At 48.0% G+C, this 22,257-nt stretch overlaps 4 protein-coding genes across 5 annotated transcripts; 1 reads left to right on the top strand and 3 right to left on the bottom strand.

Moving 5' to 3' along the window:
* The first annotated feature begins 756 nt into the window (after nucleotides 1–756).
* On the top strand, nucleotides 757–5,619 carry LOC117843822 (65-kDa microtubule-associated protein 6). Its single transcript, XM_034724536.2, has 12 exons — nucleotides 757–1,385; nucleotides 2,122–2,325; nucleotides 2,639–2,896; nucleotides 3,249–3,464; nucleotides 3,549–3,704; nucleotides 3,795–3,954; nucleotides 4,045–4,196; nucleotides 4,381–4,468; nucleotides 4,545–4,618; nucleotides 4,697–4,771; nucleotides 4,860–5,206; nucleotides 5,312–5,619. The coding sequence occupies exons 1-11, from the start codon at nucleotides 1,311–1,313 to the stop codon at nucleotides 5,190–5,192; spliced, it is 1,791 nt and encodes a 596-aa protein (XP_034580427.1). The 5' UTR covers nucleotides 757–1,310; the 3' UTR covers nucleotides 5,193–5,206; nucleotides 5,312–5,619.
* A 1,093-nt stretch (nucleotides 5,620–6,712) lies between these two features.
* LOC117843823 (uncharacterized) lies at nucleotides 6,713–9,410 on the bottom strand. Of its 2 annotated transcripts, none has more exons than XM_034724537.2 (6): nucleotides 9,091–9,410; nucleotides 8,911–8,978; nucleotides 8,659–8,810; nucleotides 8,498–8,579; nucleotides 7,535–7,655; nucleotides 6,713–7,161 (listed from the first exon to the last, which is right to left on the bottom strand). In XM_034724537.2, exons 1-5 carry the CDS (start codon nucleotides 9,128–9,130, stop codon nucleotides 7,542–7,544), a joined length of 456 nt encoding a protein of 151 aa, XP_034580428.1. In that variant the 5' UTR covers nucleotides 9,131–9,410; the 3' UTR covers nucleotides 6,713–7,161; nucleotides 7,535–7,541. The 2 variants fall into 2 exon arrangements, with proteins under 2 accessions (XP_034580428.1, XP_034580429.1); XM_034724538.2 differs by having other exon boundaries at nucleotides 6,713–7,158.
* Nucleotides 9,411–10,899: 1,489 nt separating this feature from the next.
* Nucleotides 10,900–13,918, bottom strand: LOC117843177 (putative clathrin assembly protein At1g25240). The gene has a single exon (XM_034723739.2). It carries the CDS (start codon nucleotides 12,258–12,260, stop codon nucleotides 11,088–11,090), a length of 1,173 nt encoding a protein of 390 aa, XP_034579630.1. The 5' UTR covers nucleotides 12,261–13,918; the 3' UTR covers nucleotides 10,900–11,087.
* Nucleotides 13,919–16,948: 3,030 nt separating this feature from the next.
* LOC117842303 (protein indeterminate-domain 14) lies at nucleotides 16,949–20,209 on the bottom strand. Its single transcript, XM_034722696.2, has 3 exons — nucleotides 19,689–20,209; nucleotides 19,143–19,545; nucleotides 16,949–18,358 (listed from the first exon to the last, which is right to left on the bottom strand). Exons 1-3 carry the CDS (start codon nucleotides 19,828–19,830, stop codon nucleotides 17,419–17,421), a joined length of 1,485 nt encoding a protein of 494 aa, XP_034578587.1. The 5' UTR covers nucleotides 19,831–20,209; the 3' UTR covers nucleotides 16,949–17,418.
* Between the last annotated feature and the right edge of the window lie 2,048 nt (nucleotides 20,210–22,257).

The raw sequence follows: 22,257 nt of genomic DNA, 5'->3' as shown, positions 1-22,257 counted from the left end.
ATAACTCTAGGAATTTCGGCAGGCATTTTTGCAGGAATTTCGTAGAGAGCATGTACAGAGCAAGGCAGCTACCATGTGAGGAAGTTGTAATGCATCGCAAGATTGCGGTTGCCTTTTCGGGCGCGCCGTTTTGCATGCCCCCAAAAGATGCCGTAGCTGAGGAGGCAGTACGCAGTAGCAGCGTCACATGATCCCATGCGTATCTCGTCCGTTGCAACATCAAGGCGCCGGGTGCCGTCAGGTGGATTCAGTGACCACCTCTGCCACTTGCAGCTCACCTCTTCCTCCCATTTTTTTTCTTCTCTTTTCTCTTTCACAGAAGTTGCAGTGCTAGTACTGACCTTTGCCATAAAAATAGGCTTTTCATGAAATTCTGACAGTACAGATGCTACCTAGGATCAGAGGATCGAGAAAAATTAATTGGTACATCAGACAGTTTGGCCAAAAAAAAAATCAACTGATAAAAGTGTCTGGCAAGTACTAGCATGCCACAACATTATGCCCATGTTAAGAGGGCATTCGTATACGAACTTTGAAGGTACTGATTACACTGTAGCGTTCATCGTAATTAGGATGACATGTAATGATTCATGTTACTGTAGTATGTACTGATTCTTTTAGTTTAAGATCGCTACCGAAACCACATCAGTTGGAGTGGTTTGGACAAAAGTTTTGAGGGAATCTTGCATGCACAGCACAGGTGCACACCTTACCACATCATTAAATAACTGAAAACAAAGGCCACCCTCCATTGTTGCCTCTACCCTCCACCATCTCTTATTCTCTTCTCACTTCTCAGTGCTCTGGCTCACTCCCAACCTGCCCCCAACGTAAAGAAGTAAAGAGCCTCCCTAACCACCTAACACCAGCCAGAATTGGGAGAAAGAGAACCCTGCAAAATTCTCATACAGACACACAGTCTCTTTCTCACCCTTCTCTTCCTCCATTCCGCCATTTCTCTCACCTCTGATCCCTTCATGTAGCAGCCAGAAAAGCAACAAAAAACAAGGCAGAGATGGCTTAAAACTCGCAAAACCACCATGAAAAAGAGCTTCTTTGGCCCCTAGGTTGCTGGCATTTGGTGTCTCCTTTTTTTTTTCATCTCCTGCTGGTATTGCTTTCTCTCATCCCAAGGCGACGAGGGAATAGGAAGCTAGAAAGCTCAGGCCGTAGCTGAACGCCTATGGGTCAGGGAGTCTGAATCTCGTCCGGTCCTTTCGCTTCTCTCTCCTCGCTCTTCTTTGCGGAATTGTGGTGTCTTGCTGGTCTCTGGAGAGTGGAGAGCGAAGGTCTCCTGCACTTGTTCTTCAATGGTGGGCGTAGGTGCTGGCCTGGGCTTGGGCATGGAAGGTACCAGCTGCGGTGCTCTGCTCAAAGAGCTTCAGGTATTCACCTTGCTTTAGAAATTCGCTTTGCAATTGCAATATTTTTCCGCTATGTTTCTCTTTTGTTAAACATCGCTGTTATCTTCGTATTTCTAGATTGGCTCATGTGCTCTGTTAATTCTTCCTCTTTGCGCTTCTTTGGGTTTTGTCTTGTTTACTGGGCGAAAATTTGCATTTCTACATATTTTAGCGCCATTTTTTTGGAACTGTTCAGTTGTTAGTCGGCTAGAATATCTGTGCTTAGGTTTCTTCCATGGTTTCTGAGCTGCATGTTCTTGCCTTCTTTGCCTCTTGGGGTTACACTTGTTGCAGAAAGTGCAAAAATTTCCACCTCTTGAGTTAGGACGACAATTTCTCGTGCAATCAGCTCCTTTTCTGGGTGGTGAACTGCTCGGCAGGTGAATTCCTTGATGCAGTGCATTGGCTTTATTGTGGATGGCTCTCCCTTTTCACCTTTCTGGTTCTTCAGCAGCCCAAAAAGCAATATTGATTGGCTCTAGTGCAGCAGGCAGTTAAGATGTGACAATAATTACTCTTCTAACCTAATCAGGCTTTTGCTGTGTACCTTTACAAATTAATATGCTATTGCTCAGAATGAGTCCGTACTAATCAAAATTTACTCTGAAACTGTTGCGTTCTTTTATCTGCATTCAATTTAAGACTTTAAGTCTACTGCTATTTTGATCATAAGGTTGTGTTTGCTCATAACTCATACAATGTTGTTTCTTGCAATCAGCAAATCTGGGCAGAGGTAGGAGAAAGTGAGAGCGAGAAGAACAAGGTGTTGTTGGACATCGAAAGAGAGTGCTTGGAAGTCTACCGCAGGAAGGTGGACGATGCCAATCGGACTAGGGTCCAGCTGCACCAGTCAGTGGCTGCCAAAGAGTCTGAAGTTGCATCTCTGATGGCAACTCTAGGGGAGCACAAGCTGTACTTGAAGGTATACAACTATACATGGTGATGGACCGATGTTGACGCACTAATTAGGCATGCATGGTTTGCTTCTTGTTGAAGTGGATATGAATTGTAGATAGACGGTGAAGCCTCTGAGGAGGCTTGATTTTTAGGAACCCTGAAGGTTCTCTTACAAGCTAGGAAAGCACGCTGCCTTCAGTAAATTCTTTCTGCATTACGAATGTTACGCAGTAGTTTGGATTCCACTATATTATGCAGAGTCTAGTATATTGACATACGAAATACAGCTCTTTTTAATGGGATGTGTGACCGAGAAATGTTTTTCAACACTTGTGCAGAAAGACAAGGGCGTTGTGTCGCTCAAGGAACAACTTGCTGCTGTCGTTCCAGTACTGGAGAACTTGAAATGCAAGAAAGAGGAAAGGATCAAGCAGTTGTCTGATGTCCGATCGCAGATTGAGAAAATCCGCTTTGAGTTAAGCGAATTCAATGACCAGGGTGATAACGCGAGCAGTCTTGCTGCGGATGAACATGACTTGTCCACAAGGACGCTCAACAGTTACCAAGCACAGCTTCGTGCCCTTCAGAAAGATAAGGTATACATCCTGAATATGCCTCCTGCTTTTCTGAAGATTTTGCAATTAGTGTGGGACTGGTAGGTAGTGTTAGCATAGGTGCGTCTTCTGTGTGTTCTAGAAAAGGAAAGAGCTAACACAGATGCTAAAGAATGCTTGGTCATTTAAACTTTTTTCACATTTTCACTTAGACAAATATATATTTCTAATGTTCTGTGTATACTTTCAAAAGGAGTGATTTAATTCTATAGAGTTGAAGTTTGTCCAACTCTCTGCAGCTAGGAGCGCTTTTAGCTCTTTTTGGAATGCAAGCAACTTCCAATGTTTGCCGGTGCTTTATATTTACTTCTGATCCTTGTTTGAAATTTTTCAGTCTGAGCGCCTTCGCAAGGTTCTGGAGTATATAAATGAAGTACACTCTTTATGTGGAGTCCTTGGAATCGATTTTGGAAGTACTGTAAATGAAGTTCATCCTAGTTTACATCAGAATGGTGTTGAGCAATCCAGAAACATCAGCAATAGCACACTGGAGGGCCTTGCTAGTACTATATCCAAGCTAAAAGCAGAACGGAAGTCTCGAATCCACAAGGTCTCTTCGAGATTCCTTTCTTCCCGGTTTTAAGTTGATGTCAATTGTTCATAATAAAAATTTCAAATGATCCATTGCTGACAGATGAGAGAAACCATGGAATCACTGTGCCAACTGTGGAAGCTTATGGATTCGCCTGAAGAAGAGAAGCGGCAATTTAGCAAAGTAACGAGCAATCTCATATTACCAGAGGTGGGAATCACATCACCTGGCGTTCTCTCCCAGGAAAAAATTGAGAAGGTTTAACCTCTTTGTTGGTGTTCACTATTCTGGTCTTTAAACGTTGTTCACAGCCTACTGTAATCATTCAGATTTTAATTTCTCATGCAGATGGAAGCTGAAGTTGAGAGGTTAACAAAACTAAAAACCAGCAGACTGAAGGAAATTGTCAAGAAAAGGAGGACAGAATTAGAAGAGATCTGCCAAAATGCACACATAGAACCTGATGTCAGCACGGCCCCTGAACAAACTGATGCTCTGATCGATTCTGGTTGTTGTTTATGCATCTTGCTCTGCTACTATATTCAAATGTTCTCATGCTTTTTACAAATAATGACATTCTTGTGCCGGTGCCATCCAGGCCTCATCGACCCCTCTGAGCTCCTAGCAAATATTGAGTCACAGATATTAAAAGCAAAAGAAGAATCCCTTAGCCGAAAAGATATAATGGACAGGATAAATAAGTGGATTGCTGCTTGTGATGAAGAGGCTTGGCTTGAAGAATATAGCCAGGTACTGTAAGCATCTCTAGAATGGAATTAGAATGCTTCACATACTATGTATGTCCGCACAAAGTACCTAATTCAGCGTATCTGGAAAAATGGAACTACTTGGCAAAGCACTGGTCAGTTTCATTTTTCATGAGATACCTGTAATAAGTCAAATCATGAGAAATGACACCAAAGGTCTTTTGCAGGACCCAAAGAGGTATAGCGCTGGAAGGGGTGCCCACATAAACCTTAAACGGGCAGAAAAGGCACGGATTTTGGTCATAAAAATCCCAAGTAGGTCTCAATTTGAGTGTTGCGGAATCATTTATAGATTTCAGTTACTCCAACGCATGACCCAGAATTTTCTCAGGTATGGTGGACAACCTGATAAACCGGACCTTTGCTTGGGAAAACGCAAGAAACAAACCCTTTCTCTATGATGGAGTAAGTATAAAATTGGATGACCAATAGTGTGCATGCTTATTCTTAGTTTTTTTTTTGACTTGCATGCTCTTTTAATAGGGGCGGCTAATATCTGTGCTTGAAGAGTACAGACTTAGCCGACATCAGAAAGAAGAGGAAAAACGACGATACCGGGTAGAAATGCTTAAGAATCACCCTTGTTTTAATTAAAAATAATTCAGAAATGATATGACCTTTTAATATGACTTCTGCATTCTTACAGGACCAGAAGAAGTTGGAGAGCATCCTACTCGCAGAGAAAGAAGCGATTTTTGGCTCTAAACCAAGCCCAAAGAGGACGAACAGCTTAAATAGGAAGACAAATGGGTATCGGCCAAATGGAAACACTAATGGACTCAAGACTCCTACTCCGCGGCGATCATCTCTTGGCAGTGCTACTCCTGAGCTCTTGACGCCCAGATCATACTCTGGCCATAATAGATACTTTGGTGATTTGAGGCGGCTATCGACTTCCCATTTGAACTTTGGTGATGATTCGCTGTCAACATTTACATCCATCAGTGGCTCTGAACCGGAATCCCCTCCTCTTGGATGAACTTCATACTGCTGGTACTATCCCAGACTTAAGATGCGTTGTTTCTTAATTTAACAGCCTTGGGCAAATTTCATCGCTGATTTAAATAACTTGTTCGTGTCACTTTTTTTTTCTCACAGGGTGATTGGATGATCTGATTATTAGCCAAGTATTGAGTATTGTAAATGGAGCACTATAGTATGAAGTTGTTGCACTAGTATGTACATTTCTGATGTAATACATTTAGCTCGTACTCCGTATTTGACTGGATTGGTAGACTTGGTTTGTGTTGGGTTTGGAGTTCAATTGTTTCGAGCTGTTTGCTTTGTAGATTGACGATTAGGCAAAAGATGTAGCGAGTGATTTGGATTTCAGGATCTGGGCAGTCAGCTCCCCAGCTGTAACATATCATAATTTATGCGATTGGTTTGCGTAGTTGTGTGCTGCAGCCTTGTACAAGTGCTATGAAAAATCTATGTACAGATTCTACTGCTCCAGTACTCCTTAACGTGCCCTGATGTGCAAAATGAGCTCTCATGTGCTGCAAAAAACAATGAAGACAAACGCAGAGTCCATAGCTTTCATATGCATGCTTGTTTCTACTGTCAATCAGTGCACTTGGCTTCTGTGAGCTACTCCCACAGAGGGAGTAAGATTGTGTGTCTTGAATTTTTTATGCTTGCCTGGTACGTGTGATCCTAGGCATCGGGGAATGAACTCTTCGGATCAGATGGTTCTAAATAAGAAGAGGATGGATGGGGATGTGAACTTCGAGAGGAACATATTGCATCAGCTTAATTGACGAATGGCAGCATGACGCCGCCTTAATCACTAGACATAATCGTAGCCGAACGTAAAAAATTGGAAACACTCGCCATGGACTTAACTTTTTTATTTTTCAACAAGTGGAAATGAGAGGATTATAAAAGAGAGTACCTTTAGGATGAATACATCTTTAACGTCTCTCCATGACATTTTGGTCCAATGAACGACGCTCACAGGAAATCATCAGATAATTGCGCTATCCATGTCCCCGAATCCCAACTGAGATCAAATATAAATGTGCACACTGTCACTAAACCAGTAATGATATTACACGAAACATTGACAATTGCAGGGCAGGGTGATTTGGGTTAATCTTTTCTTTCCAAAACTCCCACTTACGTACCATTTTTTTTGGACGACTTTTGTATCACACTAGGATCTGTAAACTGAATACTCCAAATCGAGTAGTAAGCTGCTGATCAAACGCTCTCTCCAAAGGGATAAGCTGAAATAAACCAGGAGACTTTCTCTTCAGTAGTATTTTTACATTGGTACAGACATGCAGCGTTGCTATTTCATCCAGCAATTTACAATATCACGAAAATTGCATAGTTCTCCTGATGTAATATTGAATTTTGCAGCCTTCCATAATTAGCAAAGCATGTAAGTTGTATTCTGCAGCTCAACAATAGACCTGAATCTTTATTATGACTCGCGAACCCAATACTAATGAGAAATCAGAATGAAAGGCTTGTTAACACTACAAAGTACACATCTGAATAAAAAAAAATCTTCAGATCCTAGCTGGTGGACCAGCAAGTTACAAGCAAGTCTGTCAAACACAAAATGAAGTTACAAATCACCACGCACAATTCTCTACAAGATGTGCTCTTTCTGTGTTAAATCAGAACTCAAGTTTTAACTAAACCTATTTACTTGTTTCACAGAGAACAATATCATTTTTTTTTTACTTCTGAAACCAGATACCTCCCTTTCAAATGCAATAATGAGCATTTGCATCACATCAGCACCGATTGCAGAGCATCTGCTTTGATTTTCTCAATCCTCTCAAAATAACATGGTACACTGGGACAAGATCCACCTTTCCACTAACTCCAGTCTGCATAACATTGCTGACCCCTTCAGCAACAAGAGCTTGCATTTACATTGCCTGCTACTATCCTGCCCGGCTAAATCATATTCAAGCAATAGGCAGATATTCCTGCTGATCAATGAATCACATGTCAGTAAATCAACTGCGTGACATACAGCAACACTTAAAATCGTGTAAGAAGCAGCAGGTCAGTATAACTGCAAGATATGGTCCTTAAAGATCACTTTGTCTGATGCGGTAAGTTTGATGGCATACAGCATAAGGCATGTAAATATTTGTAATTACTTTTTCAGATGAATAATATGAATGGAAAGGGACCACAGATCACACTAGCAATAGCAAAATACCAAGAAAAATGTCATGGGTTTAACTACTAAATTTATCGATTTAAGAGACTAGAGCACCTGCATTCTGATGTCAAAATATACAATGGACCAGGTTTTTTTTTTTAAAAAAAAATGGGTCTAAGGAACAAGTAGCATACCGTTATTCTAGGCAGATTTTCGAAGTAGCCAGGCCAGCACATAGCAAAGGGCAGCATCGACAGTTGACAATGCAACGATAAACACAGCTACCAGTACAAGGGTAAGTGTAGCCGTCTTCAGCTGCCAATGATGATGATTTGATTAAATCAAAAGGTAAGCAAAGATTCTTTGATGAAGCAGATCTAGAAAATTAAAAAAATAAGGCACAAAATCATCACAATAAGGTGGCTAATGACCTGCACTTGAAGAAAAAAAATGTAGTCACCAAAAGTCTAAAACGAACTAGCTACTCCTACTCCAGTCCCAGCTGTGTAGACTGAGTCAAAAGAACCACTGGGATTGGACCAAATGCTGGTTCTACAATTAGCATTTGAATGTGAAGCTATTAAAAATGCATCTGGAAGACATATTTGTACTGATTAAATGTGCCTTGCGCATCTAGGATGCATAAAGATATGGCATACCAATAAATTCAAGACACAAAGAGAAATCTAGCAGAGGTAAATCTAGTGAAAACTAGAATCAGGAATTCAGGATAAAGGACAGAACCTAACACTTCATCGAGAAAGGCATCAGAACAACGGACTTTAGCCCTTTACTGAAATAAACACATATTGACACTTCTTGGTTGAAGGTAATTCAGGTTATCTATCAAATTTATCCACATTTCATCCATCATTTAGATGGCTGCCCCTTTGATTTCATACAATTGTCACAAAAAAAATGTCCACTCCAATCTCAATAATGACCTACAGCTTCAGTCTGCCATCATAGTTTGCCACTTAGTTTAGGCTGTTTAGCACATGCTCCTACACAACATCTGCTGCAAATCCAACATATCCTGACAAGATCAAATTGCACTTTCCATGTCTCTACTGATACTAATCTAATACTGGCACCAAAATTATGTTTAGCAATGTACATGGAAATTATCTAAACAACATCCAATGCAAGGGGCATACCGTGTTCTGAAGGCCCGGCCACTCAAGGTGCTTCAGTTGCCTCGGCTGCTCAGCTAAGAAAGCTACCAATACCTTCAAACCCCTAACAATACAAAGAAACAAAATTTAATTCCACCTTCAGACAGAGCAACAAGGCCACAAGGGGGGAAACCCACACTTACACAGCGAGGTCTCTGAGCACTGCCAGCCAAAGCGGCTCATCATCATCAATCTGGTACTCGCTGCCCCGCTGACGTCCATGGTCAGACACAGCCGCACATTTCCGGAGTTTGGCAGGAGCAAATCGGTGACCACCAGGCTGTGGCTTGGTGACCTAAAATGCAAACCATGTAAACAAACGACACTAGGAAACAGGATAAAGAACAGGAGGGAACAGGGTGTAATTGGTTCTAGGGCCATTGATGATAGAGCACCTTGAGAAGTGAAGGACTCATTCGGCGGTATAACGGAGCCGGGCTGCGGCACGGGAGCTGAGAACAACCTGGGAACGAAGGAAATTTGGGGGAAGAGTAACGAATTAGTCAAGCAAAAGAGACGATAAATCGGGGGGGGGGGGGGGGGGGGGGGGGGGCGGGGGGCGGCGGCGGCGGAACCTGCGAGCGGAGCCGGCGCGCCTACCGCTGGAGCAGCCATCCTCGCGGGAACTTTGATGCCAAGCCGCAGAGACGGAACGCTTCGGACCTTCTTCGGTGGAGATGGGGATGCTTGGGGCCGGCCGAGTTCGGGGGCCTCGGAGCGGTACGAGATCAGAATCAGATGCGCCGTCGTTATGCCACCTCCTCAATCGCACTAGCTGCCGTTTTCCCTTCCGGCGTCGGTCTTCGGCGAGGCGAGCCGCGGCGCAGGGTCCGGTCCGGCGGGCGGCGTTCGAGTGCGGCACTACGGCGCGGGCAGGCTGACGAAGTGACGAGTGACAACGGTGGCCTCAGGCCTGATGATGGTCCTCCCACTCCCGGGGTGTTGGGCCGAGAAGGGGTACGACATATTGCAGCCCGCTTAGAAGATTTATTTTGATCCTCTAAAAAAAAAGATTTATTTTGATGGGCTCGTGCTAAAAAAATGGGCTGAAGGATGTAAGGATACGGCCCATGCCCAATCTACTTCCCTTTTTCCGCATTTTTTTTTGCTTAAGTCCTTTTTTTTATAATTTCTTAAGTCCAAAGTTTGAAAAATGGGTTTGGAGGCCTAGCAATAGATCTCAAAATTTTCATAAAAACTTAGAAGGTAGTTTGAGTCACTGGAAGTTCGAAAATATGGTTACATGTAAAGCATTTACTTGTTTTCTTAATTTTCAAATACGAGCATGAGAAAAAAGAAAATGTTTTATTCAAAAAAGAAAATACCAGTACTCCTAAATAGCAATTCAACTTCGAATATAATTTTCCTGAGTATGCAGCCACGCATCCTCGGTAACACGCTAGGACAAGAGAGGCACTTAATGATCTCCAGTAAATTGAACGTACTGGCTTAGTATAGGAACAACCACTGACTTAACACCAAGTCACATTGCTATTTAGTCCCCTTTGGCATGGCTCTCCAAGCGGCTCTTGCAGCAGCTTTTGCACAAGCTATCTCAAACACATCAATTGAAAACAGCTTCAGCCCATGAGCCGGCCAAAAGCCGCAGGCAGAAATAACAGCGCGCGGACAAGTCAAAAAAAAAATGGCTCCCCCCGACTTCTCCCCATCCACATATATCAAGTTGTCACAAATTACAAGTGTTGCCACTACCCTCATCAATTCCCTACCGGTTTGCTCTCCCCCATCCGCCTGTCTCCTCTCTCACGCTCCTCCTCGCGCGAACTCCTGGCACCGTTCAGCGATGAACCAGCAGGGGTGGCCGACGACAGGCAGGCGAAACGGTGGCGGAATGGATGGATCCGGTGGAGGGCATCCTAATCCACCTGCCCGTTTTCCCGGAGGCGCCACCTCCCCTCATCCAGCCGACGCTGCCTCGCTTCAACCCGCCGGCGCCACCTCCCGGCGCTCGTCCGACTCCAATGCAGCGAGTATCGGCAGGGGTGAGGCGGATGTGGTGAGGGGCTAGAGGAATTGAGCAGTACGGTGGCAGGGAAGTCGCTTGGTGGTAGAGTAGCTCGGCAGGGGCCGAGCAAAACGGAGTAGAGAGAAGCGGCAGGGCGAAGGCCAGAGTGTGGTGTCTGGGGCTGGAAGGAAAAAGACATTGGAAAGATAAGGAACACATAAAAAGGAAGATAAGCAGCCGGACAGAAAGAAAAAAAATAGTTAATAAAAGAAAAAAAAAGTAGAAACATAACAACCCACAAAATCATCTCTTCAAACAATCAACACAACCAAGGGCATATAGGACAATTGACATCTTCTATACATTCTAAAAAGCTACGAGAAGTCGTTTTGCCAAATGTTTTTTACAAAATAAGCCAGAGCGAGAAAAAAATACTTTTCCATATGAGGCAGAGCCGGAGCTATTTTTTCAGGATCCACGTCCGCCGGGCCTTACAATGCGTACAATTTCGTGCGGTTACAGGTTAGCGATCGCTTCTAACCTTTTAATCTGCCGGGCGCACACACAAGAACGGCAAAGAAGCTTCATCCTCGCCATTGCGTCAGGTCAGTAAAGCTCGATCAAGTTCCCGACTTCCCGGACGTCCAACGGCGCGGCGAGGAAGGGGTTCCAGTGATTACCGACGTGCCCCTTACTTCCGCCGCTGCAGGCGACGACGCGAGCGCTTGGTTTCTCCTCGTCGAACGCCACCCATTCGGTCGTCACCACCGTGGCGATCGTCGACGGTGACCCCGCGGCGTCCGTCACGGCAGCTGGCGCCGTACCCTGCACTACCGCCTCGTCACTGGCGTCGTCCTGGGAATCGACCAAGAGGATCCGCTCGAGGTTACGGACGTCGTCGTCCTTCAAGCGCTCGAACGACGCCGGGAGCTTGCGGGCGTTGACCACGCCGAGCCCGCGGCAGAGCTCGAAGTAGGACGAGAGCCTCGCGCTCTGCTCCGCCGCCCGCCAGAGCACCTTCATCCCCGCCGCCGCCGCGGCCTTGCTCATCGGCGGCTTCGCCGCCCCGGGTACGCTGCCAACGAGGAACCGCGTGATGCCGGTGCATATCTCCCCGTACACCTGGAAGATCTCGACGAGGGCGCAGTCCATAGCCTCGAGCACGAGTGGCACCTCCATGCCGTCGCCGTACGGGCGGATCTGCTGGAGCAGCTCCAGCAAGAACTGCCGCTTGGCTATCCGGTCGAGCAGGGCCATTTGGTAGTCGCCGTCGTCGGTGTCTTCCTGCGCCGCGAAGAGGGAGCGGTAGTCCAGGAAGCGGAAGTACGCGCGCACGAAGGCGGAGAAGGCCAGGGACCTGGGCGACGACGAGGACGAGGAGCGGTCACGGAAGTCGGCGAGCTCGAAGGGGACGCGCCCGGCGCGGGCGGCGGGCGGCGCGAGGCCGGAGCAGAGGAGCAGGCCGTGCGCGACCATGAGCGCCTTGAGCGCCACGACCCAGCACCGCGTCCGCCGCGCGCGGCGCGCCAGCGCCCACATGGCGGGGCGCAGGGACGAGGGCGACGTGCGCGCCCACGCGAACACCCGCGCGGCGCTCCGGTAGTCCATCCACCGGTCCTCGTGGCTCGTGGCGCGGATCACGGCCGCCTCCAGCTCCCGGTGGTGGTGCCACGACCACGACCCGGCCCGGCGCGGGCGCAGGCGCGCCAGGAGCAGGCTTCTCCTGTCCTTGAGCGCCGCGGCGGCGCGGCGCCACCACTGCCGCACGGACGACGTCATCGCTGCTCGCCGCGCCTTGACCTCCGATCCTCACCGGCGTCGTCGTCACCGCCGGCCTCGCGGCCGTAGCGCGGCGGGGTTAACGCGGTTGAGGATGGTCCCCAGCTCTTGCGGTCATTGGCCGACAAAGTTGGAAATTTTCCGGAACGGAAACGAGAGACAAATAAAGAGGGGGCGTGCCAAGAACGGCCGCATGAATGTAACGTTTGCCTGGGCAAGAACGTGGTCATCGTGAACGGCCACCAGGTCATGCATTCTAAATTTTGCCAGATCTCGGCTTGCCCCCAGAAACAGGCTAACAGCCTGCTACGCCTGCTTGGTGTTAATTGGTAATCTTGGGTGGCGATCTTTTTGCCAGCACCACAGCCACATCAATGCTTGCCGGGTAACCAAATGGAGCTCGTCGCTGACAGTCCCGGCCGGTGTTCTTCAGTTGGCAGCTAAGCATTGTTCACCATTACTCGCCCTTGGAGATGCCACACCAGGTCTCATTGAAGGAGAACGAACCAAACGCATTTAGAACTAGTGAGTGACGACTACTATACCGGCCATGCTTACCATCATCTTTAACACAAAGGGAACCAAAGGCCAAGGACAGACGACGCAGAGGAGAGACGGAGCCGTAGAAAAGGCCGCACAGCATACGCAGCTGCCCAGAAACCAATGCAATGCCTGCCTGCCCCACGAGCGATCGAGAGCTAGCCCTGAATTCATTGCGACATGCAGACCAGAGGACGCAGCAGCAGCTAGCCGGACAGCGCTGCTTGGCCGCTTGCGCGGTCGGCGACTGGACGCCCTCTCGCCAAAATCAGCCGGCCCTGCGCGCGGCTGTACTCCCACCACCTGAGGATCGAAAAAGTCGCTTGCTCGTGGGCTAATGGAGATGGGAAGCACTGAAACGATGGCGTGGTGGTGGGGAAAGCTAGCTCATCACCTGAAGTCGTCTGAACTGTCTGAAGGAGGGCATCAATGAGTGCGTACCACTAATCAGCGATTCAGCAACTCATGCATGCGTCGATACGGCTATAAGCATCGACCGTCAGAAGCTTGTCCCTGTGTACTGTTGCTGCATGATTGCACCGATCCATCAAAAATAGGATGGGAAATGAATAATGAATTTGGGAAGTATATGTTCAGAATATGAACATGTTTGAATTCTTTGAGAAGTACATACATTGTCCGCATGTTAATTTGGAGCTCCACCTTGATCGAATGTCTCACAAATATATAATTAAAATGAGCATACACATGAAAAATGATTGTCCTAAGTTGATCGTGGCAATTGAGAGCCATGTGATGGTATCAAGGGGATGGAAGAGATATTGGTAACTTCGGCTTTGACCTAGAGACCATGGGAATATGTATATTTTAGGTGGTTATATCAGTACGTATTCTAAAGAAAACAATGGTCAATTTCAAACTTCGAATCTACATCATATAGTCTGTCTTTAATTATGTATAAACTCTGTACCCCTGATCCCTAAAAATCTAGATGCCACACTTCCTCCTACTACACCCTCACTTCAGCTCTTAATCATCATACCACACTATTCAAGCGTCGGCTTCCGACTACAAGGGCTGCAGAACCAGCTTTGCCACTGCCCATTTCCCTATTCTTGCAATGCTGCGTGCCTGCGTCTATGCTGACTCTGCCACTACTGCCCATGGAGTGCCCCACCCCAATCAGTACAAGATAGAAAGATGGAGAGTTGCTAAAGCACAATTAACCACAAGGTTTTTTCTCTAGTTAGAAAAATCAATTGAAGAATAGCAACCTAAGAAAACCTAGAAATAGAAATATGGTACCTTAGCTTTGTTTCTCCTATATAAATATAATGTGTTATTTTCTCCGAGAAAACACAAGGTAATCATCAATATCAGGCGTCTATCTTATATGTAAACTTTTTACCCTAATCCCTAAATCTAGGCCATTAGCTGCATCATCACAACACAACAACGCTCCCTTTTCGCTTCTTAATCATCGCACATATTTGATGACATCAAGTATTCTTATTAGGCTCCTACTCCATTGTGTATTTGTGTAGAATGACCGCCAAATTAACTGCCACCCCATCGCACAACCATAATGCCACAGTAGTCTATGCTACATACCCTGGTCCGAAGACAGGAATGTACATAACATTTTACCATATAAATAAATGAAAAGTCAAAGTTTGCCCCCTCTAGTAATTCACAATTTACTATTTGTGTTCCCTTATGTAATTGTTTTTGGCTTCGCCCTGATGCTACCTCTGCCACCACCCACCACCCACACATTATATTGCAGTGTGTTAGGATGCGAAAAGGTCTTTAGAAGTATATGTTGATGATTAATTTTATTTTACAATATGTCATCAATTTATACAACATCAATGATGTATTAGAAGACAAGAATGTGAAATACAAATCCGATGATAAAAAGTTTTGCACACTAATTAAGCATGCATGCATATAATTTGACTTATATATGTCAAATTGTATGAAGTTGACTTTTCCAAGAAAAATCCCCCTAAGAATACACCCTAAAAACTTAAAGAAATAGAGGGAGTACTAGGGAGGCTGAAGCACAATGCCCAATGCATGATTATCTAGTTAGAAAAATATATTGAAGAGTTCTCATTGCCTAAGGATATATAGGGACTGCAGAACCCTGGGATACGAAATATAAGCCCTTTGTTTTACATAGAATTATTCGATGTTTTATGTATAATTACTTTAAGATAGTACCTTTATTTTTGAACAACTACAATTTAAGATGTTTATGCTTCAATATGTGTGAGAGAATGCGGGCAGAATCCTTGCTTGAATATCCTGTCCAGGGCTTGTATATTTATGCTGTACATTTGTAGAGCGATTTTTAGATCCTCAATAATTTGGCCTGAATAACTATTGCCTATGTTTCAAATTATAGTTCACTTTAGCTATGTCCTAAATCAACACCTAACTTTGACAAGTTCATAGATAAAAGCATCATCATTAAATTAATTTCATTGAATCCACCATGAAATATGTCTTGATGGTGTATTTATATGGTATTATAGATGTTATCATATTTTTTATACAAACATGATCAAATTTAGATAAGTTTAACTTAGGACAAAATTAAAGTGAACCATAATTTTGAACAGAGAGAGTATTCAACATAATAGTAGTAAAGATTTATTTTTAATCAAATACTCCCTCCCATTCATATTATTTGGTGTCGGTCAATTCATTTTTGAACTAGCATGCGTCAAATAAAAAGGTATGGAGGTACTTTTTTTGAAAAGCTGGCAGGAGCACTGCCATACTGCCATATCATTTAAGAAGGAGAAGCAGTTCAGAGTTCAGGGATTACAATACATAAATTTAGAATGGTCTCTTGCTCTAAGAACATAAAAGAACTTAAACATCTAAAGGTACAAGCTCAGTTCTCCCATGGGCTTGCAGGCGAAGCTCCATTTCTTCCATGATCATTCCAGCACATCAGCACGCAATACATTACTACTAGCGTGTGGACACTGGTGACAATTAAATTAACAAACACTACGCATGACACAGGAGGAAGCAAGAGGCACATATATATTCCTATTCTTCTCGGTGCATCCCCAGCGCATATCACATGCAGCGCATTTGCGGATACGCCCTGCATGTGTCGGAGCGCACGCACGAATGTTCGTCCAGCTCGTCATCTAAAGCGCTTTGCTTGATTAGCCAGCTCGCTTTAATCGCTGCCGCATTTTCATCTCTGCATCAGCAATTAGCCGCGCGCAGCACCAACACAGGCCAGATGATGACTCGAGGAGCTGAGCTGCCTCGTTTCCTTTGGCCTTCGTCGTCCGAGTCACCAGTCTCACCACGAGTCAGTCACCTGTGGCCTCCATCCGATCCCTGCACACGCTCACGCACTGCACACACATGCACGCATGCAGCAGCCAGCAGCAAACGTGCAGACAATGGCAGAGGGCGCTTTGAGAGCTTTCTGCATATCTTTCAGCGCTACGAGACGGTACAGATCAGACAGGGGTATCTCTACCCAAGACAGACAAGGGAGGCCGGCCGGCCGGGGAGGGGAGGGGACAGGGGAGGGAGGGAGTAGACCGAGAAAGAAAGAAAAGCCATCGTAGCACTGAAAACCATGCGCGCGTCCGCATCTGTTTCCATGCCCATCGCCCCTACTATCCCCTAGCTAGCTGGTCTCTCCTCTACCTCCTGCTGCAGAAGCGTTTCATCATTTCAGTTGGAGACGTCGATGCAGAGAGAGAGAGAGAGAGAGAGAGAGAGAGAGAGAGAGAGAGAGATGTGTGCTGTGCGTGGCTCTGTGATCTCTCCCTGGCGTACATGCACGCATGATTGTGCGTGTTGTTTTGGACTACTAGTGCCATCGCCTGAGCCGCAACAGTGTTGCCTGGGAGTTTTGAAATTTTATCTCTAGTGCGCGCTGTATTTCCCACGGGCCGGGCCACGGCCACCCCTCGTGTTCCCGGCGCCCGGCAGCTCCTTGTCCCCCTCAGATTCTTCCACTCGGTTCCCCACTTCCAACACCATTCCTGGCCGCTTCCATTTGGCACCCTCCGATCCTCGGTCCAACCGCTGCTCAAATCGGCCTCGGCCATGGCCCCTACTGAAAACGGCCGAGAGACCACCCTCCTACTGTTTTACATGGTGGTCTACCAAACTAAAGATCTTTCTTTCTTATTACTCCGAAGAACGAAACAGATCGATGATGGAATATATTGCAGTTGTAGAATTTAGTAGTGGTTGTGACACAGGTCGATCATGCATGCATGCGATCGATCCTTATCCTTGGTACGGTGGCTACTGAATGAATGCCTGACCTTTACAAAGGGCATCATCAACTAGCTTTCCATGGGCAATGTTTTTCCAACAAGATCCAATGGGAAGCAAACACCGAAAGATTCCATGCACGCCACAGTGAGCTAGCAAGCAACTAGCCCTCGTCTTCGTCCCCGCTTGGCTACTACCTCTCTCTCCTGCTCACAGGACTCCAACACTAGGCCGCACTGGAGCGATCGAGCTAGCGAGATCTTCCACACCAGCAGCATCTGATTACATCAACCTCACCATGCATGCACCAACCCGGGCGTCTCGTTGGTAAAACAAGAAGTGATTGAAAGGTAGATCAGACAGGCAGGCTAGCTGGCTAGAGCCTAGCCGCCTATAGGACGATGTCCATGGCCATGGCGTGCTGGCGCCGCCGCCGCATGCCGTCGGCTTCGAGGGGCGGCGGCTCGTCGACCTCGGGGTCGCCGCCCTCGGTCACGACGGAGGAGACGTAGCTGCAGGCGACCTCGGGGCCCGCGTCGGCCAGCGTCGGCGGCCGCGCGCGGAACTTGTGGCGGCAGCCGAGGCACGTGATCTGGAGCAGCGTGGCGTTGACCTGGCGCACGGCGTGCTCGCGGAGCGCGTGCGCGCGGCTCAGCTCCACCTGCGCCTGCCGCCGCATCCGCTTCGCGCTCGCCAGCTCCTGCTCGGCCAGCTCCGCGTGCCGCCTCGCCTGCGCGCGGGCCTCGTCCGCCGCCGCCTTCTCCGCCGCCGCCTGACGCAGCTGCTCCCGCGCCTCCTCCTCCTCCTGCCTCGCCCTCGCCGCGGCCAGCGCCGCCTCGCCGCCGCGCTCGCCCGCGTCCCCGGACCCGACGCCGATGGACAGCAGCAGCTGCGTGGCGGCGCCGGCGCCGCCCCGCGAGGAAACGGCAGGCGAGCGCGGAGCGCCGTAGAACGGCGCCATGCCCAGCGCACCACCGCCCGCGCCGCTGGATGACGGCGGCATTAGCTGCAGCTCGAGGTTGTGCCCGCCGCCGCGGTGGTGCTCGGACGGCAGCGTCCGCGGCGATGGGACCTGATCGAACCGGTGGAACGCGGCGGCGGTTGTAGGGCTCGGCATCGGCGGACCGGGCCAGGCCGACGGACTGATGACGACGTCGCTGGACGGGCTGGTGCTCGACGCGGTCCGTGACAGCGACATTGCCGGCGGCGGCGCCTGCTGCTGCTGCGACCCGGCACTGGCTGCAGCCACGCCGCCGCCACACGCAGGCGAGGCGTCCGCCCGCGCCCGCCCGGCGTTGCAGGTGTCCTGGTGCTCTATGAAGCTCTCCACTCTGCGCATTGGATGCACACATCAGCTAATTAGAAACATTCCCGTATCATTTGGAAACAAAGAAAAGGGGGAACATTTTGACTAGTACTCAGCGGTAAGACCAAGGAATAAGGATGCGTGCATGGCCGCGTGAACTCAAGAACAAAAGCCAAGAACCAGAGAGACTTTATTGCATGTGTGCGCGTGTGAGACGACGACGGCGACGAATTAACGCCACTGCGCGCACGGCTAGGGGATCAGGCGGCCGGCTACGGCGGTGTCAGGCGTGGAGTTTTGGGCCCGGGCATGGAGTGGCGCGCCAGCAGCGCTGCCAAGCGGCTGCCTTTGCCGCTGCAGCGCGGGCACAAAGCCGAGAACCCCCAAGCCGAAGGCAACAGCAAAGCAACAAGCAACCGAGAGATGGATCATGGTCTCATGGATGGCGCACACGCACACGCACGCACACAGAGGAGGGAGCGCTGCCCTCGGGAATGGCGCTCTGATCCACCCGCCAGCGCCCGGCCGGCCTCCCTTGTCCCTTCCCTTTCCCCGTTAATGCCGCAATAATAGCAGACATCCAAAAAGGAGAGCGGAGCCGGCGCCGGCGCCGGCGCCGGCACCTCACTAGTCACTACTACGGTAGCTAGGCCCGGCGTGCAGTGCAGCCTCAAATTAATCGGCGGCGAACCCCCAACAAAAGAAAAGAGAAGAAAGAAAAATGTCTGTGATGACGGTTTCTATCGATTTTCTAATGTTTAAGTAGATGCTGGAGCAAACGAAATAAATAAATCGATGGGATTACCGACCGGGAGAAGACGCGGCCGCAGTCGCAGGAGTGCCCGCGGGTGCCGCAGGTCTTGAGGTGGGCCTTGTAGTCGGAGTGGACGGCGTAGGCCTTGGAGCAGCGGGCGCAGGCCCACTGGCGGTGGCCGCTGTGCTTGCGCCGGAAGTGCTTCTTGATGCCGACGAGGTCGCCGAGCGCGTGGGAGGGGTCGTGGTGCAGGCAGCTCGGCTCCGGGCACACGAACACACGCTTCCGCGCCGCCTCCCCGGCCTCCCGCTTCAGCAGCTTCCACGGCACCTTGTGCCGCCGCCGGTGCATCTGCAGGTTCTGGTCGCGCTGGAACCCCTGCCCGCAGATCTCGCACACGTACCGGTCCGACTCCAGCAGCGTCCGCGGCGACAGCGACACCACCTCCGCGTCAGGGTCTGCACCATGGCCGCGCGTCGTTACTTGCTTGCTTGCTATACATGCAGGATGAATCGACATCGATCTCGGCATGCATCCATCGACAGCGAGCTCTATCAGCTACCAGCCTACCATGCATGATGTAACCAATTGGATCACCTACCTGGTGTGCCTGCGGGCCGGCGCTTCTTCTTCGTCGTGGCGGCGGCGCCGGCGGCCGTGGTGGCGATCTGCAGCGACCGGAACGGCTCCGGTGTGGCCTCGTCCGGAGGCGACCCGGCCGCGGGGGCGCAGAAGCCCAGCATGGGTGACACGACACGAGCGACCGATCTTGCGAAGAACACTAACAAGAACACTACGGAACAAGAAGAAGAACCAGGAAATAACTAAAATTTCCTCCCTTTAGTTCCCCAACCCCTGGCTAATTTGATCAGGCGAATGTGGGTGGTTGTTGGATTGGCCGTATATATAGCCGCAGCGCGGCGGAGGGGAGAAGAAGGGATCGACAACCAGACGGGAAACAAACAAGAGACGAGGCCAAGAGAGGCGAGTACAGCTGATGAGTTAGTACTAGTAAAATATTAAGAACTCGGCCTGTGCTGGGAGAAGGAATTAAGGAGGGGTGGGAGGTGTGGTGGTAGGAAGAAGGGGTCTTGGAGTTGGCTTTTGTGGAGCTGCTACAGAGACGACACCTAGAGATGCAGTGGGTGCCCGAAACCCGAAACCTGATGGATTTTTACTCCATTAGGCACGGGCATGTGTCGATCTTTCTACCCGTGGGTTTATTAATGGGCAAAAAGTGAAATCCATCGGGTTCGCGAGCGTGGATTTGGGAACATAAAACCCGAACCCGTGAACACATGGGTTTTTTTTGACCCGGTCATATATCATCAAATAAGCCCATGCTCTTAGCTCACACCTCAATTTTGATGGCTAAAGCCCAACTCTTGTATGCATGTGCTACTTCTTGTCATGACTTGAATTGTTAAACACTAGGTAGTTTAAGATCTATACTATACATTTGTGTCACTAATTTGAAGTGTTTGGTTAACATGTGGTGTGCTATACTTCCATTGATTTACATCAATGTTGCATGCATATATATTGAATTGTGAACATAGATATGTATATGGTATTTTTTTTGATTTGCTTTGGTACCCATGGGCAACCCGTGAGTACCCGTTAACCCGATGGGCATGGGTTTGGGCATAAAATTAAACCCGTGACGGGTCATGGGTTTTTAATTGGGCGGGTTTTGTATTCGCGGGTATGGGTTTGGGATGGTAAAACCCAGCGGGTTTGTGCCCGTTGCCATCTCTAACAACACCAAAGAAGAGAGAGAGGGAGAGGAAGGGAGAGAGGAGGAAGGTAGCTTTCCACACTGGCTTTAGGTTTTAGCAGCTTTCTTTGGGGTTATATGGGTGGGATGAAAGGGAAGGAGGGCTGGAGTTGGTAAGTGTAGTGCCGCTGGGTTTTGCATCGTGTCTTAACTGCCCTGCGGCAGCTGGGAGTGCACAGGAAGACGATGGGGCTGACGGTGGGCATGCATCTTCTCAGCTCAATCGATAAAAGGCCTTTTTGGTTTGGGACATGGAAAGGGAGTTTAGATGCATACACACACATGGATGTCCATTTGTTTGTTTGCATCTTTGTTTTGGTGGATGGAAAGAGGGGATCGGATGGAAGCTTGCATTTGTTGGCTAGTGAGCTAATTGCTCAACTACTCTGAACTAATTAAATATGAAGTAATCCAGGTGTGTTCTTTCTTTCCCCTAACATAATTTATAATTAAATTTTCTAAATAAATCTCTCTATATAGGTGTTGGAGTTCAGTTAAGCAGTAAAAATCCAGCTGCAATAAAAATCACACGTGTAAAATGGCCGGGTTCAAGTGGTAATTCAATTCCAATGTGGTCCATAAGGAACTGTCTAATCCATACCCGCAGCACTGTAGCAGCTAGCTAGGCCTGCCGATATTTCCCTACTGAAAAAACCCAAAGGTGATAATGGAGTAAAGACACTGTAGGTCGCAGTTCTCTGCATCTCTTGGATACTTTTGTCTGCTATTACTGCATGCTTGTTAGAGAAAAGGTGACTGTGATTGTGGGGTGGTTAACTGCATCACTGTGCTAGCACGCATGGTTTTCGGTTGGTAGTTACTGTTGGCTGTTCCTCTGTTCTTTTACACATAAAGGAACTTTGTTGGTCCAGTATGGCAGTATGCATAAATATTCAGTACGTAATGCAAAGTACTAGTAGTCACGTCTGGACAATGGATACAGCATGGTAGCACTTCATTAAACTACTATAGTTCCCAATGCCCTTCATCAATAATAAACAAGGGTTTTTTCCTCATGTCGTGATTAGCACATAAGATCCTACTGTCTTTGAGTTTGTCATTCTCCCCAGAAGGATTCGGCCGGTTTGGCCGAGAGTGCATTGCCGAAGAGGAATGATGGGTTTGGAAGCTTGTGGAATTGATAATCCAGAGCTAAATTGTTGACTGATCATGTAAAATAGCATATATCATGTGTCATGCCAGTTGAGTAGCTTGCTGCTAGGCTCCAATTGGAAGGTTTTCTTGCACCCGGAGGCCGAGGGATAAGCTGTCTTAGTATTGATTTGTGTTCAAACAAAATATCTGTGGAAGTAAGATTCCATTTCTTTAACATGAAGCAACGCTACATTTCTAATTGTCTTATGTATTCATCCTACAGGGGCGTTTTGGTCTT

This window comes from Setaria viridis, chromosome 2 (assembly GCF_005286985.2).
Source record: "Setaria viridis chromosome 2, Setaria_viridis_v4.0, whole genome shotgun sequence".
Lineage (NCBI taxonomy): Eukaryota > Viridiplantae > Streptophyta > Magnoliopsida > Poales > Poaceae > Setaria > Setaria viridis.
This window is presented reverse-complemented; position numbering and strand designations above follow the sequence as displayed.

Bases quoted from the DNA above. Each gene is read 5' to 3' on its own strand.
- LOC117843822 (XM_034724536.2), top strand. From the start codon at position 1,311: ATGGTGGGCGTAGGTGCTGGCCTGGGCTTGGGCATGGAAGGTACCAGC. The intron at 4,469-4,544 runs GTAGGTCTCAAT...GAATTTTCTCAG, and splicing joins TTTGGTCATAAAAATCCCAA to GTATGGTGGACAACCTGATA. The intron at 4,619-4,696 runs GTAAGTATAAAA...CTCTTTTAATAG, and splicing joins AACCCTTTCTCTATGATGGA to GGGCGGCTAATATCTGTGCT.
- LOC117843823 (XM_034724537.2), bottom strand. From the start codon at position 9,130: ATGGCTGCTCCAGCGGTAGGCGCGCCGGCTCCGCTCGCAG. The intron at 8,811-8,910 runs GTGCTCTATCAT...TTTGCATTTTAG, and splicing joins TGAGTCCTTCACTTCTCAAG to GTCACCAAGCCACAGCCTGG. The intron at 7,656-8,497 runs GTATGCCCCTTG...CATCATTGGCAG, and splicing joins GGCCGGGCCTTCAGAACACG to CTGAAGACGGCTACACTTAC.
- LOC117843177 (XM_034723739.2), bottom strand. From the start codon at position 12,260: ATGACGTCGTCCGTGCGGCAGTGGTGGCGCCGCGCCGCCGCGGCGCTC.
- LOC117842303 (XM_034722696.2), bottom strand. From the start codon at position 19,830: ATGCTGGGCTTCTGCGCCCCCGCGGCCGGGTCGCCTCCGGACGAGGCC. The intron at 19,546-19,688 runs GTAGGTGATCCA...GCCATGGTGCAG, and splicing joins CCGGCCCGCAGGCACACCAG to ACCCTGACGCGGAGGTGGTG. The intron at 18,359-19,142 runs GTCGGTAATCCC...TCCAATGCGCAG, and splicing joins TGCGGCCGCGTCTTCTCCCG to AGTGGAGAGCTTCATAGAGC.